The sequence below is a fragment of the Passer montanus genome, unplaced genomic scaffold (genome assembly GCF_014805655.1).
Source record: "Passer montanus isolate IOZ18808 unplaced genomic scaffold, ASM1480565v1 scaffold20, whole genome shotgun sequence".
Lineage (NCBI taxonomy): Eukaryota > Metazoa > Chordata > Aves > Passeriformes > Passeridae > Passer > Passer montanus.
The window spans coordinates 11027373-11050554 of record NW_024366592.1 but is presented as its reverse complement, the minus strand read 5'-3'; the positions used below and the strand labels follow the sequence as shown (position 1 = coordinate 11050554).

Sequence of the window (23182 nt, the reverse complement as noted above, 5' to 3'; positions counted from 1 at the left end):
AATGCAATATCCATGTGAAAGCAAGAGGATTAAATTTTAAAGCACTGGGAAGGGGATGAGATAACAAATAATCTTTAAAGTTTTCTTGGGATTCTTTTCTTCAGTTGCACATCTTTTTGTCTGTAAGCACCAGCTGCCTGTGATATCCTATTAGACTCACAACATTTTTGTTTTCATGCTCAGTCATTGTGTTTTAAATTTTGCCTCTTTTTTCCTTGCTGCAGCGGAGTGCAAATACCAGTTCCAGGCCTGGGGAGAATGTGACTTGAACACGGCCTTGAAGACTCGGACTGGGAACCTAAAGAGAGCCCTTCATAATGCTGACTGCCAGAAGACTGTCACAATCTCAAAGCCCTGTGGGAAGCTTACCAAACCCAAACCTCAAGGTAAATTCCATTTGCTGGAAGCTGCATGATAGTTCACTTAAATCACTGGGTTTGCGGTGTCCTGCATGCTTCAGTGGGAGCTCAGTTGTACAGGATATTGCACTTTCATGGCCTTTCCTCAGCTCTGCACTGCTCCTGTCTGTCAGGGCTCAGACAGGGAATATTCCTGAGCTGCATAGTCAAGGCTGTCTCACACTTGAAAAGTAAGCTGAAGATTAGAGCTCCAGTTTTAGCTTTAGAACACATGTACTGTTACCAGTTTGCTTACACAACTAGACTTCCAGACTAAAGATATTTTGTAACGCACTTGTCAATGAGAACAGAAAAAAAAATAATAACATGAAATAATATCCCTTAATAAAGAGATCTTTTATATAGGTTTTCTTTAGTATTGATTAATGACTAGTTGAAAAAAAGGACTGTTTTCCTTCTGGACAAGTTACATTGAAAGGACATTCTTCTCACTGCACACTGAAATATGAAAATATTGTGCACCCATGGGGCTGTTTATTCCTTATTCAAACATAGCAGGAAGAACAGTACAGAATGTATATGTCTTATTTTAGTGCGACTGACAGTATAATTCCTGGTACACAGAAAGACATATGCCCTGCATTTGTGTTTCCAGGTGGCCCTTAGAAAAACTTATTTTCTTTCTAATCATTAAAGCCTTTTAATGTACTCTTTTGTTGGAATAGCAGGTGCTATGTCTATAGGATGATTTATAGTGGAAGCTAAAGCTGTGAGATCTTGTTTGAGATACAAAAGTAATGTGTTTTAAGTAGATTATAAAAGCTATGCTACCCTCACATTTGTTTACTTAAAACCAACAGGGTTTGACACATTCCAGGCTCTGAATACTCGGATAGCAATACAAATAAATGTGATTATATGTGACAGGTGCACCTGGGACAAGCAATTTTCAGACTGTGGGCTGTGGTGCACCATTGATCAGAGGAGTACCTGCAGGTGGCCTGCTCTGCTAGAGCAACCAGAGAAGTTGCACGGGCTTTGTGTGTGTGTGTGTGCATGCATGCATCCATCCATCCATGTCACTGGTTTTCCTTGCCCACCATCCATGGAGTTATCAGACAAGTACAGAACCTGTGCAGACAGTGACAGGCTGTGGAGCAGTAAAGTTGCAACTAGATTTTCAGAGACCACCTGAGTGGGTTGAGCTGGTGACAATAAATATCATTTAGGGATTGAGTGATTGGATGGGAATGCAGGAAGGGCTTTGAGATGTGTGATTTTATTGTTTAGCAGTTTGGGGGACAGAATTTTTTTTTTCATGTTTTTGCTGTTTTCTTTTTTCACCAAGTTTCCATGCCTAAGGAGCCTTTGGGAGTTTACTGAATGAGGCTTCCTATTGTGCTGCCAGAAGGCCTCTGCCCCTCAAGCCTCTGCCTTGTCCTGCTGCCACTGAGTCATATATCTATATCCTGTCAGTGGCTGTCAGAACAGGGGGAGATGGGGACAAAGCAGAGCATTGATGCAGCATTGTTTTGTGAGAGCGGTGCTCTTGGGTGGTACAAGCTCATTTTTGAGTTAGAGTTTTAAAGGCAGAGCTTGAGAAATTGCTGGATTTGAGTCAACTTTAACTGATTCTAGAGTCTAGGAGTGAGTTATAGCTGAGACTGAAAATTGGATTGGGACTGACTGCAGCAACCAGTTATGGGGCTTGACTTAATTATGAAACCTGGCTTTATTTGATTTGAAGGAATGCAAAAAGAGAAATAGGTACAAATGTGGGGTTTTAATCATAATAACTGTGGGCAGTTCTGCTCTCCTGATCTGCATTAGAAATCTTCTGCATGCCACCTGCTCACTCATCTGCTGTTGGCATTAGTAGGAGCAGCAGGTATAGGAGTCACATACACACAGCCTGCCTGGGCTCAGAGCTAAGTCCATATTGCAGATCTGTGGGTATAACTACACGGGAGCTACACTGGGCAGTGTGTTGGCACCAGAAGGAGGAACTAGAGGAAGAAATTAGGTCAAGCAGATTAGTTCTGTGTGAAGAGTTTTGCCCCACTGAACTTTATTTCAGAGTTAAAAATCAGAGTGCTGGCATGTTGGCTGGAATGAGAATATTTGTTTTTGTCCTGAGGTGAAGGAAATGACAGGTTGGAGGTAAGTCCAAAGCAACAACTAAGATAAAAGAAAATTATTTAAACTGCATTCAATCTGTAGCTAGAATCTTAATGAATTTCCTTATTTGGAAATGGGAAGAACTGACTTGTAGCCTGAGCACTTCAAATGGTCTACAGTTACATGTCAGTTTCCTTTTTCACCCCTAACTTTGCATCAGTGCCTCAAGAGTATAACAAAGAAAGCCCATGATGCATTATTTGGAAGCAGCAGGTCATTTGCTGAAGCGTGAAAGGTCTGTACTGATATCCAGCTAGATCTGTGGGTGCTGATCAAGGGCTGTCCATTCCTACTGGGATTCCCTGGCCGAGCAGGGCAGGGGCTTGCTGGCATTTGGGTGCTCTGGCAGCAGAGCAGTCAGCCAGGGGCTCAGCAGTTCAGGAATCTGTTTTACTGTGAATGGTCACCTCTCTGATCTTTGCTTCAAGAGGTGCACCAGTGCATGCCCCTCTGACAGCAACAGGCTGAGAGCACCAAAAGCAGATGAGAACTGACTGAAAATATTGCACTGAAAAGTACCTGTATATTCAGAAAAGTTATTTTTGTGATTTTCCTGACTAACCCCCTTTCCAGTGAGGTGAAATTTTTATTCTGTTAGGTTGTATTTATAACCTATTATGTCCATTTTCCTTTTGATTTCATACTGTAAATGAGGTCAGTAAAAAAAGCCCCTATTCAGCTTCTCCAATCAATGCTACTTTTATATATCTTTTAATTTTTTTTTGTCGCCATCTTTTAAAGCTTCTGACTTAAGTAGTTCTTGGTGTAAGAATTTATCCACAATAAGAGTACTCACTACTGAATTACTTAAATTCCTTCTATTACTGCAAAAGAGTTTTTGTTATGGAGAGACTGGAATGTAAACAGTATTCCAAGCATGTCCTCTACAGAGGACACCCACTTATTGTTCATTGTTCTTATTGTTAATTACACCCACTAAATTAGCTGAATATAATTTTAATTTTGGTCATTGTTTGCATGGGGACTATCTGAGACCTTCAAAATTCTCCCTAATTTTTAAAAAAAAAGTAATTAATGTGATTATTTAAGAACTCCAGGAATTTTGTGGCTAAAACAGGTTATCTTGTCTAGGCTTGACCAATGAAGCATTGTGCATCAAATTTCACCTGACACATTTCCTTCAAGGCATGTGGTGTCTGAAGTTCTTCCTCACCTTCTCTGCTCTTTGAGGAAAATGCCAGTTGATGGATCTTAAGTGTAGATGCTGCTCTACTGTTGCTTTCCAGCCCATCAACATATGGCAGCTTTGCTGATAGGATGAGTCTCCCTCCTCTCACTTAATGATTTCAAAAACGGCTGCTGTTCATAGGAGTTGGATCTATTCTTAACAGAAAGGAAAATCATACCTGCAAAAAAAGATCTCAGGGTTTACAATTTTACAGATTTGTTGATAAAATAGAGTTTGGTTTTCCAGGATTTTCTATGATCTCTGACAAAACTTGGGCTAAATTAAAGCAGGAGATGCTCATAAACTTTGGGAATCAATTTCTTCCTCATAAACTGATAATCTGAGTGTTTTTTATGGATTTCTTTTATCTTTAGTAAGGATCCATAGAAAAGTTTAAAACCTTTTTAAGCACTCTCCATTATTTTGGAAACTAAAAAAATAAATATTTTCTTCTTAGCAACTGGTCTTTGTCAGTACTGTTTTACTTCTGAGCAGCTGTCTTATGGATTACAACTTTTTTAAAGGATGAGAGCAGATGATGAACCAGGAATTTTAATCTTACCTGGCTTCCTGACAAGCTCTTTACTCCATAGTTTTGCTCACATGCTCTCAGACTGGAAGACAGTGGCTTGTTCCTGGGTTGCTGGGTTAAAGTGCAGGTAACACAGGATGAAAAACATCTTTCCTTCTTGAATACTGTACATTTAGGCAGACAGATTGTCAGCAATGTGATAGTGATGTCCCAGGCACCACGGTTTGTTGTGTATTTGGTCCACAAATGAGGTCATGAGAAAGCCTGTCACGAAGTCTAGAAAGGATGAAAGGATGATTTTTATCAAAAAATCCCAGTGGGGGCAGGTACTTCTTCTCTAGCACACACAATTGCATATTGTAAGCAGTGTCTGCAAGGCTGGTGATGCTGAAGGTCTCCCTAAACTGTCCTGACAGATGTGACAGACTCAGGCACTTCTGTCAAGTGGCTGCTCCAATGGTCAGCTTACGCTGAGGAGCACAAAACGCTTCCGACATCTCCATCTGGCCAGCTTCACACCCACCCAGACTTGACTGATGCTTGTTCAGGTTCCAGCCAGCCAGAAAGCAGAAGAATGGAGGATTGTCAGGATTCAGGAAACGTTTTTCTTGAACTGCTAAAAGAGGAGGAATTTCTTTTCATTGAGCTGGATTGCCTGATGGGTTTTATTTCTTCCTACACTCTTTCTGTCACTCTCATTCTTCCTCTCTCTCTCCCCATAACTGTTGTACTTGCAGATATTTAGTCTTCTGATTAAGATAAAATTAAATAGAATAAGCAGTTTGCCTGCCATTTTTACAATGTACTCTTCATTTTTTTGAATTATGCTCTTTTCTGATAACTTTTTCACCTGGCTGTATTTAGTTCTTTTTTATAAGTCTCCCTTCCCAACTCTTTATCAATTTACAGTATATCACATCTATCAGTTACTTTGTCATGACTCAGCTCAGTCCTTGCCACACAGGAAAAATATGTGCTAAGGTTGGCAAATATTAACACTGCTCACACCACTGTTTTCTTTAGTAATTGGGGTGCCGACCAAAGATCACATCCTCCAACATGCAGTGTTTGGAAAGGTTTCCCACATAAAGGCATGACCTAACTGAGCTGTTAATGGCAGTAATCTCTTCCGTATAATTCAGATCACGTTTAGCATTTGAGAGCATAGCAAGGTGTCAGTACAGTTCCCTGTGTTTGACATGATGTATATGCTACTGCATGGATGAAATGGACTGCACTCGGTATTTTTAATAATTTCATATAATTTGAAGAGTTTTACTTCAGAGTTGAGTGAAGTATAAATAATCTGCCCTGTCTTGTTTCTTTTATCTGTATATCTTCACAGGCAGCAATTAGCTAATCCTGCTATCACTCCTTGGAGCTCAGGAAGTCTGATTAGAAGAAAAGTAGTAATTGAAAGTCAGAAAGGCAAAATGATTTTCCAGAATGACAAAGTATCAGTGGCAGGTCCAGGCATGTAGCTAGTACCTGCTGCTCCCATTTATCATGTAAATAAAATTAGCAGGAGCTGCTGATCCCTTTTATCATGTAAATAAAATTATCAGAATGTGACAATGGACTTCAAGATGAGTGTCTGAACTTCAGTCTTTAATCAGGGTCCTTGGTTTTATGTCAGTCATCTCAGTGGACTCCCATCAGCATTAAACACATTTTATCTTGGGTCTTCTCAGGAAGCTTCTTGTCAAACCATAGAGATGGACTTGTGTTAATGAGCAGGTGTATCCCTGTCTTTACTTTGCTGGCAGGAACAGAAAACAGCCTGTGGTTTTTGAAGCATGCCAGTGGCAGATGCCTACCTGTTGGGGGAACATCTTACTTGCAGTGTGCTGCCAGAGCACACTGACCAGCTTTGGCAGGATGGCTGGACTGCTTGTTCTTGCAAGGAGCTGACAGTGTGTGAGTGACTTGCTCTCCTGAGCCATTTGTTCCTCAGACAAACTGGGTGCTGCACTGATGAAGCTGGACCACTTCATTTTGCATGTTGGACAAGTTGCATTTTCTGGGGTGCCCTCCCTCAGCTTTGCCTTTGTACAACTGCACAAAGCAGCAGGAGGGGACATAGACTTGTTGAGAGGAAATGACTTGTTAGGACTGTGATTTTGTATTGTTTGAAAGATGCTAGTGTCTCCTGTTTTGGCTTTGCAGTCATGCTGTATCTCCCTCTGTAGGTTTTAGAATTCCCCAGCTTTAATGTAACTCATTAGTTGTGCAGGCATGCAGCTAGTGTAATAATTAGTATTACAGGAGGCAGAATAATAGAATCTGCTCAAACTAATTAGTTATAAAAATGAGGGATTTTCTCATATTAGGAAACAGCTGTGATAGTTAAAGAAAAACCTGAAAGGTAAAATTGGGAGGTTTTTCGCGTGTTCTAAAGGGTGAGACAGGTTTAGTGAAGAATGGCCCCTGGCACTGACCAGGAGCCTGTAGTGGAATACAGTGATCTCAGCTCTGTGGGACAGGACACTGGAAGTGTGTGGCCAGTGGGAAAAGCATAGCTGGCTGTTATTATTGTTGGTATCATCATGATTGTTTGTATTGCATGAGTGCCCAGAGGCCCCAGCCGAAAAAGGGTGCCATTGTACTAAGCACTGCATAAACATTGTGAGAAGCAGTTTTGTCATGAATAATTTATGCCTTATGGTGCTGGGAAATGTGAAAACCAAGAGAAGAAACAGTGGTCCAGAGGGGCGAGACTGGGCACTAAATGCTTGGTTGTGTTTCCCAGTGGTAGTCTGAGGACAAGGCTTGTGTTTCAAGGTGAAGTAAAACTCACTGGAAACTTCAGGCTCTGAGACATGACTCTGTCATTTGGCTCCTTGCTGCTGTGACAGGAGGAAATATGATGTTTCTCAATTTCAGTGGGAATGAGAATAAGCTATATGAGAAAAACAAAACACAATGGTGCTTACAGTGTGGACCAGCTTCAAGCTGTTTATAAGCTGCCAGTGCAGCCCATAACTAATAAAGTTTGGATGTCTTTTAATGGTTGCTTTTCTGCTTCCATTTCCTTATGTTTCTTGGAGGCTTTCTGCTGTAGTTTCCCTTGAGATTGCTTTTGTACCTGTGAAAAATTTTACTGTTTGGATAAATAATTTGAATGCCTTGTCAGATCATAGCATAATATCAATCTGATTGACACAACCCTAATTCCAGGGAGAGGGAAATGCATATAGGAGAGGGAGAGAAGATTTTTTTTTTAAACTAAATATTTTGCCATTTGTAGTTGTTCTGCAGCTTTCATAGGTGTTTTTGAAAAGAAAAACACTGGGGTGTTTCATGGAAACCTTAATCTCCATGTTTTTCTGATCCCTTGGTTTGTATTTCAGATTTTTTTTTGTTTTTCTGTGCTATCCCAAAAGATGAAGAACTGGATTTGATGAATTCTCATTTAACATTGTTTCTTTTAGGGTTTAATGCAGACCTTTGTGGGTGAAAGCTTAATAGCCTTGTGTGTGTCAATTCTGTTATGTGCTCATTGCCTCACTTTCTTGGCTCATAAGAGCAGCCCAGCCTCCTTGGCATTAGTTAGTTCCTTTAAACCATGAAAATGCCTAAAGCTATGGGATTTGCTGTGATAAAAGGTATGCCATCAGCAAATGCTCACCCTCAATACTGTTCCCAGCAGTGACACAGAGAGAAAGTCCTGTTCCTTCCATTCTGTTCTTTTCTATTTCTTCACTTCCTTTCCTTTCAAGCTCTCTTTCCCCCCACCCCCTTTTTTATTCCTCCATCTCATTTTCCACATTGCCATATCTCTATCTTTCCTTCTGTCTGTGCTTACTGCAAAACTTTTGCAGGCGACTCTGCAGAGTGGTGAGCACTGATCAAAGGCAGCCCCATGTCCTGTGCCCCAAGGTTAGAGCTCATCTGGGGCAGATGCAGAAAGCACAGCTGAGAAGGGCATGTGCCTGGTTTTCAAAAGCTAACTGAATAAAATAGGTTCTCTACTGACATTATTGGTCTGTATTGACCACAAATGACTTTCTGCATAGGTATATACTAAAGTTCCAAAGGATTATTAGTTTTCTCTCTCCAGCAGTCTCCTGCAGACATGTGAATGCAGCGAGTAAACCCTTAATGTATCAGCCTGTGCTTGCACCTGTCTTGCTGGCATTAAGGGGGATCTTGTGTACAGCATAGCCAGGGAGGGGGCTGAAGGGCCAGATGGGACTGTGTCACTCTTGTGCTGAGCTCAGAACGTGATGAAGAGCACTGAGATAGTCCCTACCCTACACAAGCAGCAGTGTGAATGTACCCGAGGCAGATGAGAAGCCAACTGGAAGAGCAAAGTGCACTACTTCTGAAAGTGTTAGCCAGAGCCCTGTAGCAGATTCCAGTTGCAAAACAGCCTTGATTTGAAAAGTTTATTCATTGCAGTCTTCTGAATACTTACTCTTAAGATCTAGCATCTTAAGGGCTAACATAGATGTAAAGAAAATGAGATGAAACTTTCATGTTCTTTGCCTTCGGGCTATTAGGCCACTGAACAAAGTCAGAAGTTGTGTGTGTCTTTGTGGTCTTTTGAGTGCCTCTGCATAGGCAGTTTTGAAACTTTTTCTCCCAAATATTTGAAGGAAGAAAATCATCAAAGGGAAACCTTTTTGATGAAAATACTTGGTTTCAGCAAATTCTCTCTTAAATAAATGCTCCCTGTAATTCCTCACTAGTTTAAGCTGGGATGTTAAAGGAAAGGGTTTAAAGGTCTTACATCAGTATATCAGATTCAAGAAGTGGCTTCTGACTAAGATAATTTCAGAGTTTTGTGGCTCATTTTAGAACAAATTGGATTATTTTCCCTCTACATTTATTTATTCTTGCAATGCTAATGAGAAAGAAAAATTATAGACACATTTTCTGTGAGTGGTGACTTAGTTCCATTCCTTTGTCAGTTTTTGTTACCAGCATAAATCTGGCTATTCCCAATTCCTAACACACTTTGCAGCATGACTTTCTGACTTAAATGGGGGCACTGCAGCCTTTAGATCTTAATTAAATCATTCCTGTGTTCAGCTGGGAACAAATTAAAGTCTATCCAAAACAAAACTTTAGCAAAGTGAGAAGCAGAAAAAAACCAGATGGAGAGGAGTGAACACAAGTGTGAAGAAATTGAGGAACACAGATAACTAGAGAAAGCTGGTAAGGAGCACAGGCTAAAATATAAGGGATGTAATCCATTTTAATCTATTAATGAAGTAAAAGTTTCATCAGGGTAATTGATTGGAGGGGTGCCTTGTGCTGCTGTTCAGCTGGTAGATTATTGCTTTTTTCCCCCATCCAGTAGAACTGTGTTTCTCAAAGAGGCTTTTCAGAAGAATTCATTAGGGAGCAGAGTTGTTATCATAATATAGTTTTTCCTTCTTAAACCATTTGGAATACATAAATGCTGTATATAGTACAGGAAAAAAGGAAGAAAACTATTTAGATAGCCATGAAAAGTTCTCTTCCTTTACAAGAAATAGAAATACTATGTTTAAATGTTTTTCTGAAATCCAGGTACTTTTACAGTCCTGGAAATCACAGGATAATACAGTTTCTGTTCCTAGACAGGAGTGTGAATCTCTGTGAGATTTTTTTTTCCAAGGTATAAAATCCTTGATTATACCAAAGCTAAGACTTCTGCATTCCACAGGGACAGGCATTTTATCCCCAAAATTCAGAAGCTCCCTGCACCCCATGGCACCTTTGCCCTTTACCACCATAGAAACCTGGTGCTTTGTAAAATTTGCTCCAGTTGAAAGGTAGAGAGGCCTTTCTAAAATATGCCTTCCTCTGAGCTTGGTAAGACTGAGTGAGCGCTAGGCCCTGGGAAAATTGCATCTTGAAAATCCGATGTGGTACTTTTTTACTCTAACCTTCTATCAGCACAGCTTTTGCTATTTTGTATTATTTATATTGCTTTTGGGGACACTGCTTCATATTTATGCACAGGAGTTCAGCAGTTCCATGAGTGAATTGTTACCTTCTTTTCAATAAATGAAAATAAAGACTTGCAAATCTCGGTTTACAAAGCTTGAGTTCCATTAAAATGTAATTACCTCCCTTTTGTGCCTTATACATTAAGACTGGTTCAAATGGTGTGTGGCTTCTGCTCAACTGAATTACTTTCATTTGCTGCTTGCATAGTAAGAATGAGATTCTGGAATAAAGATGACTGTTTAAAGAGGACTGCTGCAATTCCAAATTGCATAGAGAAAGTTCTGCTAATCAAATTAACTTGTTTACTCGCTAAGAACCTGACTGAAATTTTTGTTATTGGTCATCTTGGGCCCACAGAAAGTGGATCTATTGCTAATCCATGACCAGTTTTTAATCCTGTGAATAATTCTAAATCTTGTGAATATTAGTAGGGTTATTCTGGTGATGAAGGATTAGATAATCCAGTGCCTGTCCATTGACACACTTTGCTCCTGCAGGGCTGTTTGGTTTTGATCTTGCTGGAAGTGCACTGGTTCCAGGGGGGAGCAGAGTGGCTGTGCACTGCTTGGATGTTGCACGCTGCAGGGATTTGGAATTTGCTCTCTGCATGCGCCCTGCTCCAGGATATTTAGCCTGGTTGAGCAGGTTCCTGAACTGACCAAAATCTGCTCTTCTCAAATCCAGGATTTTCATCCTTCTTTCTGCTTTGCTTCAGGGTCTGGACCTGGAATTCAGGTCTCTGGACCCTGAATTCTACCATAGATAGCTCACAAAGATACCACCAACTGGTGTCTGGCACAAGTGGGCCACCTAACTTGAAAGCAAATAGGGCAGTGAGTAGATTTAGATTCAGATTCTGTGTGGGCTGGTGTGAACCTGAGTTTCATCTGGTTAAGTGTTTTTACCATAGTGTGTCTCTGTATTTTTGGTAATGCTTGTCTGCCGCAGACGCATTCCCTGAAGGCAAAGGACAGCTGGTGCTCAGCTCTGAGGCTCTGCCTGTGGAAATACTGCACTCAATGGGGCAGGTGAGGTGAAGGAGGCTGCTGTAGGCCCAAAGCTCCTCAAAATGGCAAGGTTCTGCTCAGGATAGTCCCTGTTTATTGGGCAGCTTTTCCTGCTCCCCTCTGGGTCAGGGGTGTGTTGCTGGGGTCACACTGCTTTGCAGTGCCAGTGAGGTGTGGAATCAGCATTGTGGCTTCTCCATCAGAAAGGCTGTCTCAGTGGGCTCTGCTTAGTCACTGTAGTTTCTGATGGGACCATGTTAAGATGCCTGGTAGGAAATGGCTGAACTGAAGGCCTTAACATCCAGTCTGTGCTAACCTGAATTGAATTTTGATAATTTTTCTGTATGGAACAGGAAACTGAAGGGGACTGTTGGACAGTGTACCAGGGGATCTTCCCCTAGCTGAACTGGCAAATGGCTGCAGCTGATGCTGGAGTTTGGGACTGATGAGCTGGCGGATAACTCTCATTGTTTGAACTTGTCAGCCTTTTGAGCATGGTGATTTCAGTCATTCCTGGTTACTCTGGGGAGGGTAGCACTGGCAAGGTGATCAGGGTCATGTGGTGCCCAGTGTGGCTGTGATCCAGCAGTTTGTCATAAAAGTAGAAATCGTAGCATAGGGTGAACAGAGGTGAGGACAATAAAAGCCTGAATGACACAAATGCAAAGAGTGTGAAGAGAAATGAAAAAACATGAGCAAAGTGCTTCTTAAAGCAACTTTATACATTGTTAGCCATGGACATACCATAGCCTGATCATAATCAAAACAGGTAGAGTGTAGCTGTGAACAGACTTGTGAATGAACATATGAACATCAACATAGGTCAGCACATGGATATTGTTGTCTGTGGTGGGAAGTATGAAAGAACTTAAAGGCTGAGAAATATTTGGGCAGTTTGCTTTTTTTTAAAAAAATCCCCACAGCTCTGTGTGTGCATGTCATTTCATGGAGCAAATATGCTGTGCATCAATCCAGATTACCTGTCTGAAAGATGAAGCTGTGGTGGTGTGAGTACTTTTACTGAGGGAGGAATTCCATCTGGCTCATGTCAGTTTTACTCGGCTGAGGCCCAAAGCAGAGTCACTTGTCTTTGGAGGTAGATGGGTTTGGCAGTTTGGATGATGTGCAAATTACCACAAGGTAGACAAAGGGGAAGAATTGAGAAAGGAAGGGAATACCCACGGGCATTAAGTGCAAATAGATAAACAGTGGGTTGTCTGGTACCGCAGGTCAGTGAAGAGGGGGAGCTGGTGTGTTCATGTGACTCCAGACCACAGTCTTCTCCTGGACTCTTCTGCAGAGTCCTGCTGGCAGTCTGCCTGCATTTATATGTCTCCTTTGCTCTTAGTAAATGTGGTTCAAGTCTGCATAGTGCCCTGCTGCTTGTGCTGGGTCTAAATAAATGTTGCAGATTCCAGTGCTGGTCTGATTGATAAAATGCCACTGTTTCTTTCAGAGAAAGTGATGTTATGTGGGGAATAAAACGTATGAGGGAGAGTGAAATCAATACAGAATCCAGGAGGGTCAGTCTTACAAAGAGGCAAAATCAGAGGAAGTGAAGGATGTGGGTAAAAGAGATTGAGGGGGGATACAGGCAATTTGCAGGGGTGGAGGAAAAGCTGTAGCTGAAAGCAAATGAGATACTAAGTCAATGAAAGATTACTTTTTCTAATGACAGGTTATGAAATATTGTCAGATTTTGTTAATAGCTCCAGACTACAGACATTCAGATGCACATGCAAGCACACACATACGTGCAAAAGCAGGGGGAGAAAAATTAGTTTTCAAATAAAAAAAATTACTTTTTCTTCTAAATTATCTCTTTGAGATTAAATTATTATTATCCCTTTGAAATTTAAGCAAAGTTTTTAAGGGAAAGAGATTTTAAAGCAGGTTATATGACTAAACAAGTATTTTATTTTGCTTTGACTAAAGGATTATTGGAAGTAATTTTTGTTTTGTTATAACAGGTGAAGAAAATGTTGGTTTGAAACATTAGGAAAAAGGAAAAGCAACAATCAGAGAAATGTGGTAGCTTAAATTTGCCTTCTGCTGGAGGTATCTGGCCCTATCCATACCTGAAAGAAATTGGTGTGGTTGCCTTGGCTTTAATGAAAACAAGCTGTTTTTACCACAACTGGTGATTCTTAGATTATGTTATGTAAATAAGTCAGAGGGAAAAGAATAATATTTAAAAATAACAATTCCACCTTGAGGGCTAAGTGCTCTTCTTCTCATTCGAGGTGATAGTTATTTAACCAGAGGGTGGTGTTCCCATGGCAACAAGATTGGCAGAGTTCAAGAAGTCCTTGGACAGCCCTCTCAGGCAACATGGTGTGATTTTTTTGGGTGGTCCTCTGCAGGGCCCGGAGTTGGACTTGGTGATCCTTCTGGATCCTTTCTAATTCATCATATTCTATGATTCTATGATAGTTTTGCTTGGTTTGGTTAATAATATCCAGGTTTAGGCAAACCTGGGTCTGCTTGCTTGCTGTTCTGGTTCCAGGAAAGATGCTTCACAGAAGCTTTGTTTCCATCTCTCTGTGGTACCTGTTGTTCTGGTTTGTGCTGGTATCAATAGGGATTCACTCATGTTCCCAGTGAGAACTGTTATTTTCCCCATTACAAGGTGACATGTGACACAAGAGTACCTAATCCTATTAATTTGCTTTAATTTCCAAGGTGCCTCTGTGAATTTCCTTTACCTATCGAATACCATGCTACCCTAGAGTACAGTGGAAGTTTCTGCAGGTGGTAGTACAAGATGCAAATTTTCACTTGTGCCTTCCCATCTTTCCGTTAGGTACCCCAAATTAATTAGAGAAGCAGGTGCTCCTTATGCCTTTGCTCATCCCATCAGTCTAAGCTGGCTGGGCAGGCCGTGCTCCCATTGCCTCTCTTGCCTCCCGAGTGCACATAGGTGTCTGTCCCAGGGGAACGGGGAAGGGTTGGCAGTGGAGGAGCTGGAGAAACAAGAGAGCTTTCTCCTCATGCTCTGGAGCTGCTCACACATTCAGAGAAAGCCAAAGGCTCACAATGAGACAGAAAGGAAGCAGGGAAAGGGTATATGTGTGGGTTGTGTGTACAATGCTTTCTTCCCGCTCTCCACTGAGCCGTGACCTGGTTTCTCCAGGAGATGCCTGCTGTTTTCTTATTTTCCAAGCAAGTTTCTGAGACAATGCTTTGCATGCCAAACAGGGTCAGCCCCTCAGATAGGGAGGGTTCTGAGCTGAACACGCAATTCCCTCTCCATCTTCTCTACTGCCTCAACTTTCCTGTTATTTTTATGCTTTCCTTCTCTTTTCCCTTGCTTTGTTCAAAATGAGGAGATAATTCTCATGTGAATGGAGAGAAAAAAAAAAAAGGGGGAACTTCCACGGGTTGTTAAATGAAATTTATTGCAGTGCCCGCTAGACACTGATTTTTTATTGTTTTTGTTGTATCTTGACAGAATCCAAGAAGAAGAAAAAGGAGGGCAAGAAACAAGAGAAGATGCTCGATTAATGGAGTCAACCTGGGCAATGTGAGAAAGGGACATCAGCAAACACGATCAGTTAACAGTTTCATTTATACCTAGGCATCTTATCCTAAAATTATTTATAGCTTAATGGTACCATAGAAGGAAAAAAGCAAACACACAAAAAAAATCTTTTTTTTTTATATTACTTTAGTATTTTTAATGTATAACCCTAACAACAACTTTTAGAGGCCTGTAATAAAGGACTCCAAACTCATTTAGAAAATTATTGCATATTGAAATTGTAGAGGTTTTTAATTTTTTTTTTCTAAAGTCTTGCCATAGGTCTCAGTCTGGTAATTAGTACATGCAAGCAGAACCTGAGCCTGTGTGGGGCTCTGCTGAAGCCAGTGGTACCCTGTGTGAACATAGCACTCTGGCTGGATGCATTTATATTTCAGATGGGGACCTTATATCTGAAAAATTGAGGCCTGTTTCTTAATATCTGATTATATCTGCATAACTGTATGAAACTGTTTGTTTAAGGAAAGGATGGGGGCATTTATTGAGTATTTACAAGTATGGGATTTTCTTGGATGTGTGCTTAATGCTTATTCCAAAACATCACCATCTACAGGTAAAAACCAGTAACACTCCTTTCCTTAACCATATTTTGAATGCTGGCAGTAAATCTAAAATCTTTCAACAACTGGACATAAAAGGGTCCTAATTTTTCATTATTTCCTAGCGATGCTTTTTCAAAGTGGAATGACAACAACAAAACTTTCCACTTTTCAGCATATCAGTGTTGGTGGATGGTAGTGTCCTCCATTTCACCTATCAAAGCTGAAAAATGCTGTATTTTATTTCTTCATTTTGACAGAAGGGGGAAAATAATTTTCATAAAAGATCTAGTTGAAATTGTTGTGATTCTGCCTAACCCAGCTCTCTTTTGTATCAGTAGCAAAATTCCTGTTAATCTTAATTATAGCTGGTTAAAAACCAGGACGTCTGGTGGGAAATAAAAGGAGAAATCTGTTTGAAAACCACCAGAGGTAGTTCATATTTTTGACCAAAAAAGGGACAATTTGTGGGACCTGAAACAAATAGGAATGAAATAATTTTTGGTTTATCTTTTAGTAAAACAGAAAGGAAATACAAAACAAGTATCTTCTGCTTTCTTCCACTTTTATATAAGCAAAAACCCTTGGGAAAAGCTCAGTCAACATAAAATTAGTTGTGATTTTTTTTTTTAAATATAGTCTGCAGGGGAAAAAAAGAGAAAAATTACAACCAGCTGTTTTTCAGTTTGTTCCGTTTTACCTGATATAAATGATTCTGAATCCTAAGGGAAAGTAGAAAAAAGATCTAACAAATGGCTGGTCTGTCTCAAAGTAAAGGGCTGTTTAACAAGCTGACAACAAGCAGACCAAAATTTTTAGAGGAAGCATAAGGGGTTTCAGTGCCCAGATAAAGTTCAAAATCGGACTTTGGAATTCTAAATGTTAAAATTCAGCAGCAAGAAATAAGCTTTGCTGTTTGTGTGGGCTGCAGGTTTGCCTGCTGGTCAAGAGGAACAGTCTCTCCTGCATGGCACCCACTGACTTCAGTGAAGCTGCAGCAGGCTGTGTTCATCTGAGTAAATCACATTTCTCTCTTGGGATTAGCCTGTAGACAAGCAGAGTCTTTTTTCTTTTCATACTAACATCACTCCCCTTTTCTATGAGAAAGAATTGTAACAATTGTAGAGCTTGCCCTCTTTTTTTTCGCGTGGAGGGTATGGCTGATCAAGACTCACGATGAGGCAAGTCCTTCTGTTCCCAAATACTCCTGAAGCCTCCTAGCCAAGGCTGCACATAGCTTAAGGTAGACTAGCCTCACAATTCTTTCCTAGACTCCTTGGGTGTGTTTTCCAGTCTGTGTTGATGTCCTTGTTGTTTTGACCATGCTGAGTCTGTGGTATAGTTAAAAGTGTCCCCCACACATCGTGGAGGTGCAATGACCAAATCTAAAATCATAAAGGCTCATACTTAGGTGGTTATGGGTGCTATTTGGTTTGTTCATGGTCTAATCAGGTCTACCTGCGCTTGTGCCTCAGACTTAAACTAATGGTTTGGTAGGTCTGGTTGAAAGCAAAGGGAGAAGGAAACTTTTTTTCACTCACCAAAGGTTTGTCTGTCTACATGCTGCATCAGTTCACTTGAAGTGGCTCAACTTTGAGTGCCAACACTGTTGCACCATTGTCTCACACTGGTTAATCTAGTCCATGTTTCATAGGGAGCTGGCAGGAATTGGGAATGATGTTGAGACCATCACTTTGATTGTTGTTTAGCAAACCTTAGATGTGACTTCTTATTTCCACCTCAGTGAGTATAAAGAAAATAAATTCCCCTGTGTTTCCTCTGATGCCTCATGGTCCTTTTGTTTAACTGCCCATCTGGCTTGTTAAAGGAACATTCCTAATAGATTTTGAAGGAAGCCAGTCAGGTTCCTGTGGTGGCATAGAGCCTTCATGGAGAGAGTTTACAGAAAACAAGGAAACGAAACAAAAATATCATGTTAGGACCAGAAGAAGATTCAGCAAAGGACATGAAATAGGAGAACATTTCTTATGTATTACTCATCCACATATGTTCATATCTATATTGGCATCTTATTGTTGACAGCAATTAGAGTAGTAGTTTATAAGCTTAGAATGAAAAAAATTTCCAATAATCCAGAAGAAAACATTCAGTGGAAAGTTTAGCTATGCAAGAGATGATAAAGTAATTTATGACAGAACACAGAGGAAGATTGAATAGGTCAGTCAGATCAGCCTTAAAAGGAGGCTCCCAATACCTAAAAGGAGCCCTTGTTCCACTAGTGACATTATCAAGAAAGCAAAAGGCAAGATTCTGAACAAAACCTCTTCCCACTCATCTTGATCAGTTTCTACTTCAGTCATTCTGAAACTTCTCCATATTTGCTTTCTAATCTTCTACCTTCCCTGCTTTGGGAGGGCAAGTGGTCTGACAGTGCTGTGGGAGCAGCTACTTCAGATGAAAAACGTGTTTACCCTCTTGGTGCTATCCTATTACAATGAAAAATGACTTAGCATAGATGAGTTGCTTACCTAGTTTAACGGACAGAAATTTGTTTCATGAATGTCCCTCTCGAGGAGTGGTTTACATCTTCATTTGCTACAGCTGTAATGGAGTATGGGGGGGTGATAAAAAAGCCCCAAATGACAGCCTTTTTGTGAGTGTTCAAATCTATTATAAAAGAGATGGGTGAGTTGCTGAACATCAGCTATGGATGAATCTGCATCCAGATTCTGGATTCCAGTGAGTTTAAACCTGAATATATTTGGGTATATCTCCCTTCTCTTTCTCTAACTAAGCTGAGGCAATGCTGCTTTCAGTTAGGCCTGTCTATATCTTGATTTAAAACAGCGTTTGAGGACTGGGACATTTTCTGACTTAGACTGGTCTTCTGACAGAAATGCCCAGGTCAGCCTGGCCTATTTAGCAGTCTGTTAAGTGCAGGAAAACTTCTGGGCAAGGCTCCAGGAAGGGAAAATGTTTGTTGTACATGCAGGTAGATACTAAATTGTAATTTACTGATTTTCATCTTCTAATTCCATAATGACATTCTGGGCTGAACTGCTTTTCAAAGGAGAAAGAAGAAATGAAAGAATAACAATTACAAAATGTATAAACAGGCAGCTTTGGAGAGTTGGTTAAGAAAAGACAGATAGGAAATCAGGAGCATTTTATACAAATTTCTATTGCCTGTTCCTTACACACAAAAGGCAGAAGTACTGGTTGGCACATTTGTTTTTATGCTTTCCCTGATTTGTGCCTTAATGAAAACGAACCAAATGTAAAGTGTTACAGAGAAGTCCCACTTCAGCCTCTAAATAAAGTGTTCAAGTGGAGACAAAGTCAAAAGGAGACAATAGTACACAGGCTAATATCAATGTTGAGGGTGGACAACAACCTAATTTTCCCTCAAGTCTAGGAACTGCAGCAAAATTAACAATGTAAACTCACCACTTTTCTAACGCAATATATTGATGAGGTGGACACCATTTTGATATCCCACAGCAGTGGGATTTCATGTTTCCACATGAAAAATGTCTCCCAAATCATCCAAAGGGGAAACAGTATGTCAGTGGGGGGAGGTGTCTTGTATTCAGTCCATTTTAATTCTCTAGGACAGCACATCTCTAAAGTTGAGACTGAGTTCTCCTTTACAGAGACAGATTATGCCTGTTGCCTGCCTTCCCACGCTTATCCATAATTTTGATAGCTTTTATTCTGTCAGTTCTGCTAAGGCACTCTTCTTCATCAACTTCTGTGGAAGTTAATGATCTTTCCTCATTCTTGAGACTATATTCTCCATGTCTTCCTGGATTGTTGCAGAACAGCCCCAGGAAGCCCATATCACACATTTCCTCCTACTGTGTCCTTCTGAAATTAAAAGACACAGTAGCAACTTTTTAATCATTGTATGATGGTGAACAAGGAAGTATGATAATGAACAAAGAGAGTCCCTGGATTCATTGGGAGAATGGACTGCTGGTGAAACTTTCCTCATAACTTGACCACAATTGTCATGGCTTCCCAGGGGACAGAAATGATCAAATGATCATCTCAAAAATTAGAGACATTGATGCAGGAGTGTTTGAATTTTTTGTTAATTCAAACAAAAAAACACAGAAAAGAGAAAACCACCTTAACTAGATAAATAGTGACAAGCAGCTGTATCCTTTACCACTGTCCTCTTTTATCATCAAGTTATTGTGGTGCATAGAGTTTCAGGGATAGTGAAAGACTTGCCTAAGCAGGTAGAGAGCATGAAGAGAGCCTCTTCCACCCATGGAGAAGATGTAGGTAATCTCATTCATAGGAGCATCAAACTTTGCTTTTGGAACAAAACTAAACAATGCTGAAATTGAATAATTTTCCTAATGGCCCCTTTCTGCTACTCTTCACAAATGATTGTCTGTCTTGTGGCCTCATCACTCTGAACTGAGCAAGAATCTGGGAAAGCATGAGAATTCAGCTATATTCAACTATTATTATCTCATTAGTGGGGTTGTACAATTCTTTAGCTCTTTCTGCAGTTTGCCATTTAAATTTGGATGTCTTGGAGTCCCAGATGGGTAAAGAACTCTGTAAGTATCTCCTAGCCTTTAAACCACTTGACTTTGAGTGAGTTGTATATATATAAGCTGTACCTACAGATTTGACTAATTTCTTAAAAAAACCATGATAACAAACAAAACCCACAATAAAACTGAAAACATGTCCAAAGAGTGGATTTCCTGATGAGCTAAAAACGGAGGCGCAGAAGTATTCCCATTGCAGAAAATCACTGAAAGTTGCAGAAGATCATTGAAAGTTAAAGACTGTACAAAACCTTTAACCTTGAATTCAGTGATGGAAAGCTAGGAAAGTGGGTAGCCTCTGCAGGGCTGTTTTACCCACAGCCAGTTTAATTCAATTAACTTTGCTGTTTGAACTCCCTCGCTCTATTCTATCTTGCAACAAGACATTATTTAACTTTTCTTATTATCATTGCACTCCCCATATTACAATCATGTAGTTTATCTAGACTTTTACAGCTGGAGGAAATGGCTGTGATAGTCCAGAGTGTGTTGTGGTTGCTAGGTGGCCTGCAGCAGAGACAGGCTGCAGCTTGGAGCTAGAATCCACCTAATGCAGATGTCAGCATCAGACATAGCAGCTCTCTAAATATACACACATGCATACTGCATATATATATACACACTATATATACATTCATACATAGGGGAAAACTCCAGAAAGGTGCATGCATAACTCTAAATGTGAATCATGACCAGTGCTGCCACGTTTTCAGGCTGTGGTTGAAATGAAAGAGCTTTTTGTCCTGTGCTGTTGTTTAAGTGAGGATACACAAGTAGGATGAAGAGCTAGATTTCTTCCCACTTGCCAGCACTTCAGTTTAAGGATAGCTGTGTCCAAGGGAAATGCAAAACACACGCCAATGTAATGGCCAAAAGGACTTACTATCACAGTGATGTTCTCTTCTGTCACACAAAGTACACACAAGGGCTTTGTTCAAAGCTTTGAAGTGGAGGAACTGCTTCAGTTAAGTGTGAACAAATAAACACAGACAGGAAAAGTCTTTTTCTCTGCCAATAAAAAGTGAGGAAAATGGATAAAATAAGTTGGAAAAATAAAAGTAAGAGAGAAATCATATTAATTCTTTTAGTTTGAGGGGTAAACCGAAAGGAGGAATTAAAGTCAAAATAACAAAGCCTGAATATCATGTTCAATGGATTTCTAATTCTGTATATATCTATTAAACCAGTGCTATATGATATCTTCTTATGGGTTATTTTCTTTTCCTGTTCCCTTTCCTTTTTTTTTCCAGTTTGTATATTGATTTTTGTAAGCTAGCAGTGTGTTACCTTTTCAATTTTTTAAAACTTGTATGAAAGCCATATATCCATATTGTAGAACGAAAGCATTAATCCTGTAACATCCCTTGATGTTTCCCTTAGCTCTGTGGGATTTTGGGGGGCTCTAGCGAATGTATATGTTTACCAATTGTATCAGCGTAATTTACTTGCTCTTAGTGGCGATGAAGAATTAAATAAACTAATACACAGATGCATGGTGTTCTCATTTGGTTGTGGAAACTGTTTCTGGAGTTTCTTAAATTAATTCTAAGTATATAATGGTATCTCTTTATTATACTAGTTTTTTTTGGGCTGTAGGTGGGACTTGTCACATGAACAGATCTGTAAATTCTGAAAAAGTTTTAGTCTGTAGAAAGAGGTCTGCCAGAAAGTGAATCTAGCAGGAAACATTTCTTTGATTTGTACCCACTAAAGCATGTCTGTCCCAATTTCCTGGCACTTTTCAGTTATTTTAAGCAGCTTGTTTCAGTATACAGTTATTTCAACCTGTGTGACATTGACACAATGATAGATTACAGATGAAGAGGTTGACTTTTTTAAAACTTACACTATCAGGTATGCAGTGGTAAGCCCTCATTCCTAGCCTCGGGAATAACAGTATTTAGCAGTAACTTCAATGTGTGTGTGTGTTTGGTGAGAGGTGATTAAGACTCAAGAGTTCAAAAAAGAAACTCCACTCCAATTTTTCTGAGTCTTTTTTTTCTGTGTACAACTATTAGTTAAAATCTTAGAATAATTAATTAATTAACTACTCCATGAAAACCATTCCATCAGTCACTGCCAAAAGAGGGAGTTGCTTCACATTTTTTACAAGACAAGGGGATTGATATAGGCTTCTAAAATTGTTTGGAAGGAAAATAAGTATTGTAAGGTATAAAAACTGACAGTACATTCTTCAAAGCACTAACGGACTCAGAAACCTAAATCCTATCCTTGGAAAGGAGACCAAGTACTCACTATTGTTTAATTACAAAAGAAAAATTTTAATTCCTTTTTAATATGCTGCTTGGCAGTTAGTTACATTTTTAGCTTACAGGGTAGTAAGAGAGTTTTCAGATGCTCTTGTACTTCCATGTGAGGAAATACTGATCCTGTCGGTAAATGTGAGCTGCTCGAGGAATGTGTCAAGTCATGGTTAGCTTCCCTAAGCTTCATCATGCTGGAGACACAGTTCTGGATTTCTCATATCCTTCCCACCTCTGTCTGCAGATACTGACTGACCTATAAACATGGAACAGAGCTTTTACAACCATTCTTTTCGGTTGGGTTGCTTTCCTGGAACAGGGTCTTAGGACCTTTTTGGTTTCTTATGTATGGATTAGATGAATGGAGAGGACTTCATGCAGAAGAGACCCAAGTTCTCCTACCACTTTGCGCTCCAAGCTTTTGGGAATGGTGTTTCATTAGGTGGGCCTGGATGGAAGGAGGACCACCAGAGGTGAGTGGGGTGAGATGTCTGCAGGCAAGTATCTACTAGCAGCACAAAGCCTATTTGAGACCTTTAAGACCCCAGAGCTAATCTGGTGCACTACTACAGCTGAAGTTCAAAGCCTTTTTGCACTTCGTCATCCCTCTGCCCTTGCACAGGATAGACCTGTAATTAAAACTCAAATGCATGATAGTTGCCCTCACACAGACACAGAGACACACTCACTTCATCCCTTGCCTTGTAGATGATGCCGCAGCACCTGATTTTCACTGAGAATTTGCAAAATTAACTCCTCTTGTTCAGGATGAAACCTTCTCACAAAGTAGTAATCCAGGTTTTTGTCCTTTATTTTTTATGGTGACATGGGAATTTGCCTACATGAGATTCTCTGTTTTTCTTAGTTAGCTGGTACTAATCTTCTCCAGTGAAACCCAAATGGAAGAAAAAAGCCCTGGAATCTTGTAGTAAAACACAATTCTATTATAAAATCTTCACTGGGAGCATTTCTGAAGAAAGATTATTACATTTGTGGTCAAATGAGATTTGACATTAAATATAAATATGCATACACACAGAGACTATCTTTTACCGATAAATATCTCCATCTTTGCTGGGTACCCTGAGTTACAGAAGGCTTTGT

At 40.1% G+C, this 23182-nt stretch overlaps 1 protein-coding gene across 1 annotated transcript in view; it reads left to right on the top strand.

The window, feature by feature from the left end:
- PTN (pleiotrophin) overlaps window positions 1–21307 on the top strand; it is a 77918-nt gene extending 56611 nt beyond the window's left edge. Inside the window, exons 4-5 of the mRNA XM_039708245.1 lie at window positions 225–386; window positions 14657–21307. Coding sequence (XP_039564179.1) covers window positions 225–386; window positions 14657–14709 — 215 coding nt within the window. The 3' untranslated portion in view covers window positions 14710–21307. The remainder of the gene's footprint in view (window positions 1–224; window positions 387–14656) is intronic.
- The last annotated feature ends 1875 nt before the right edge of the window (window positions 21308–23182 follow it).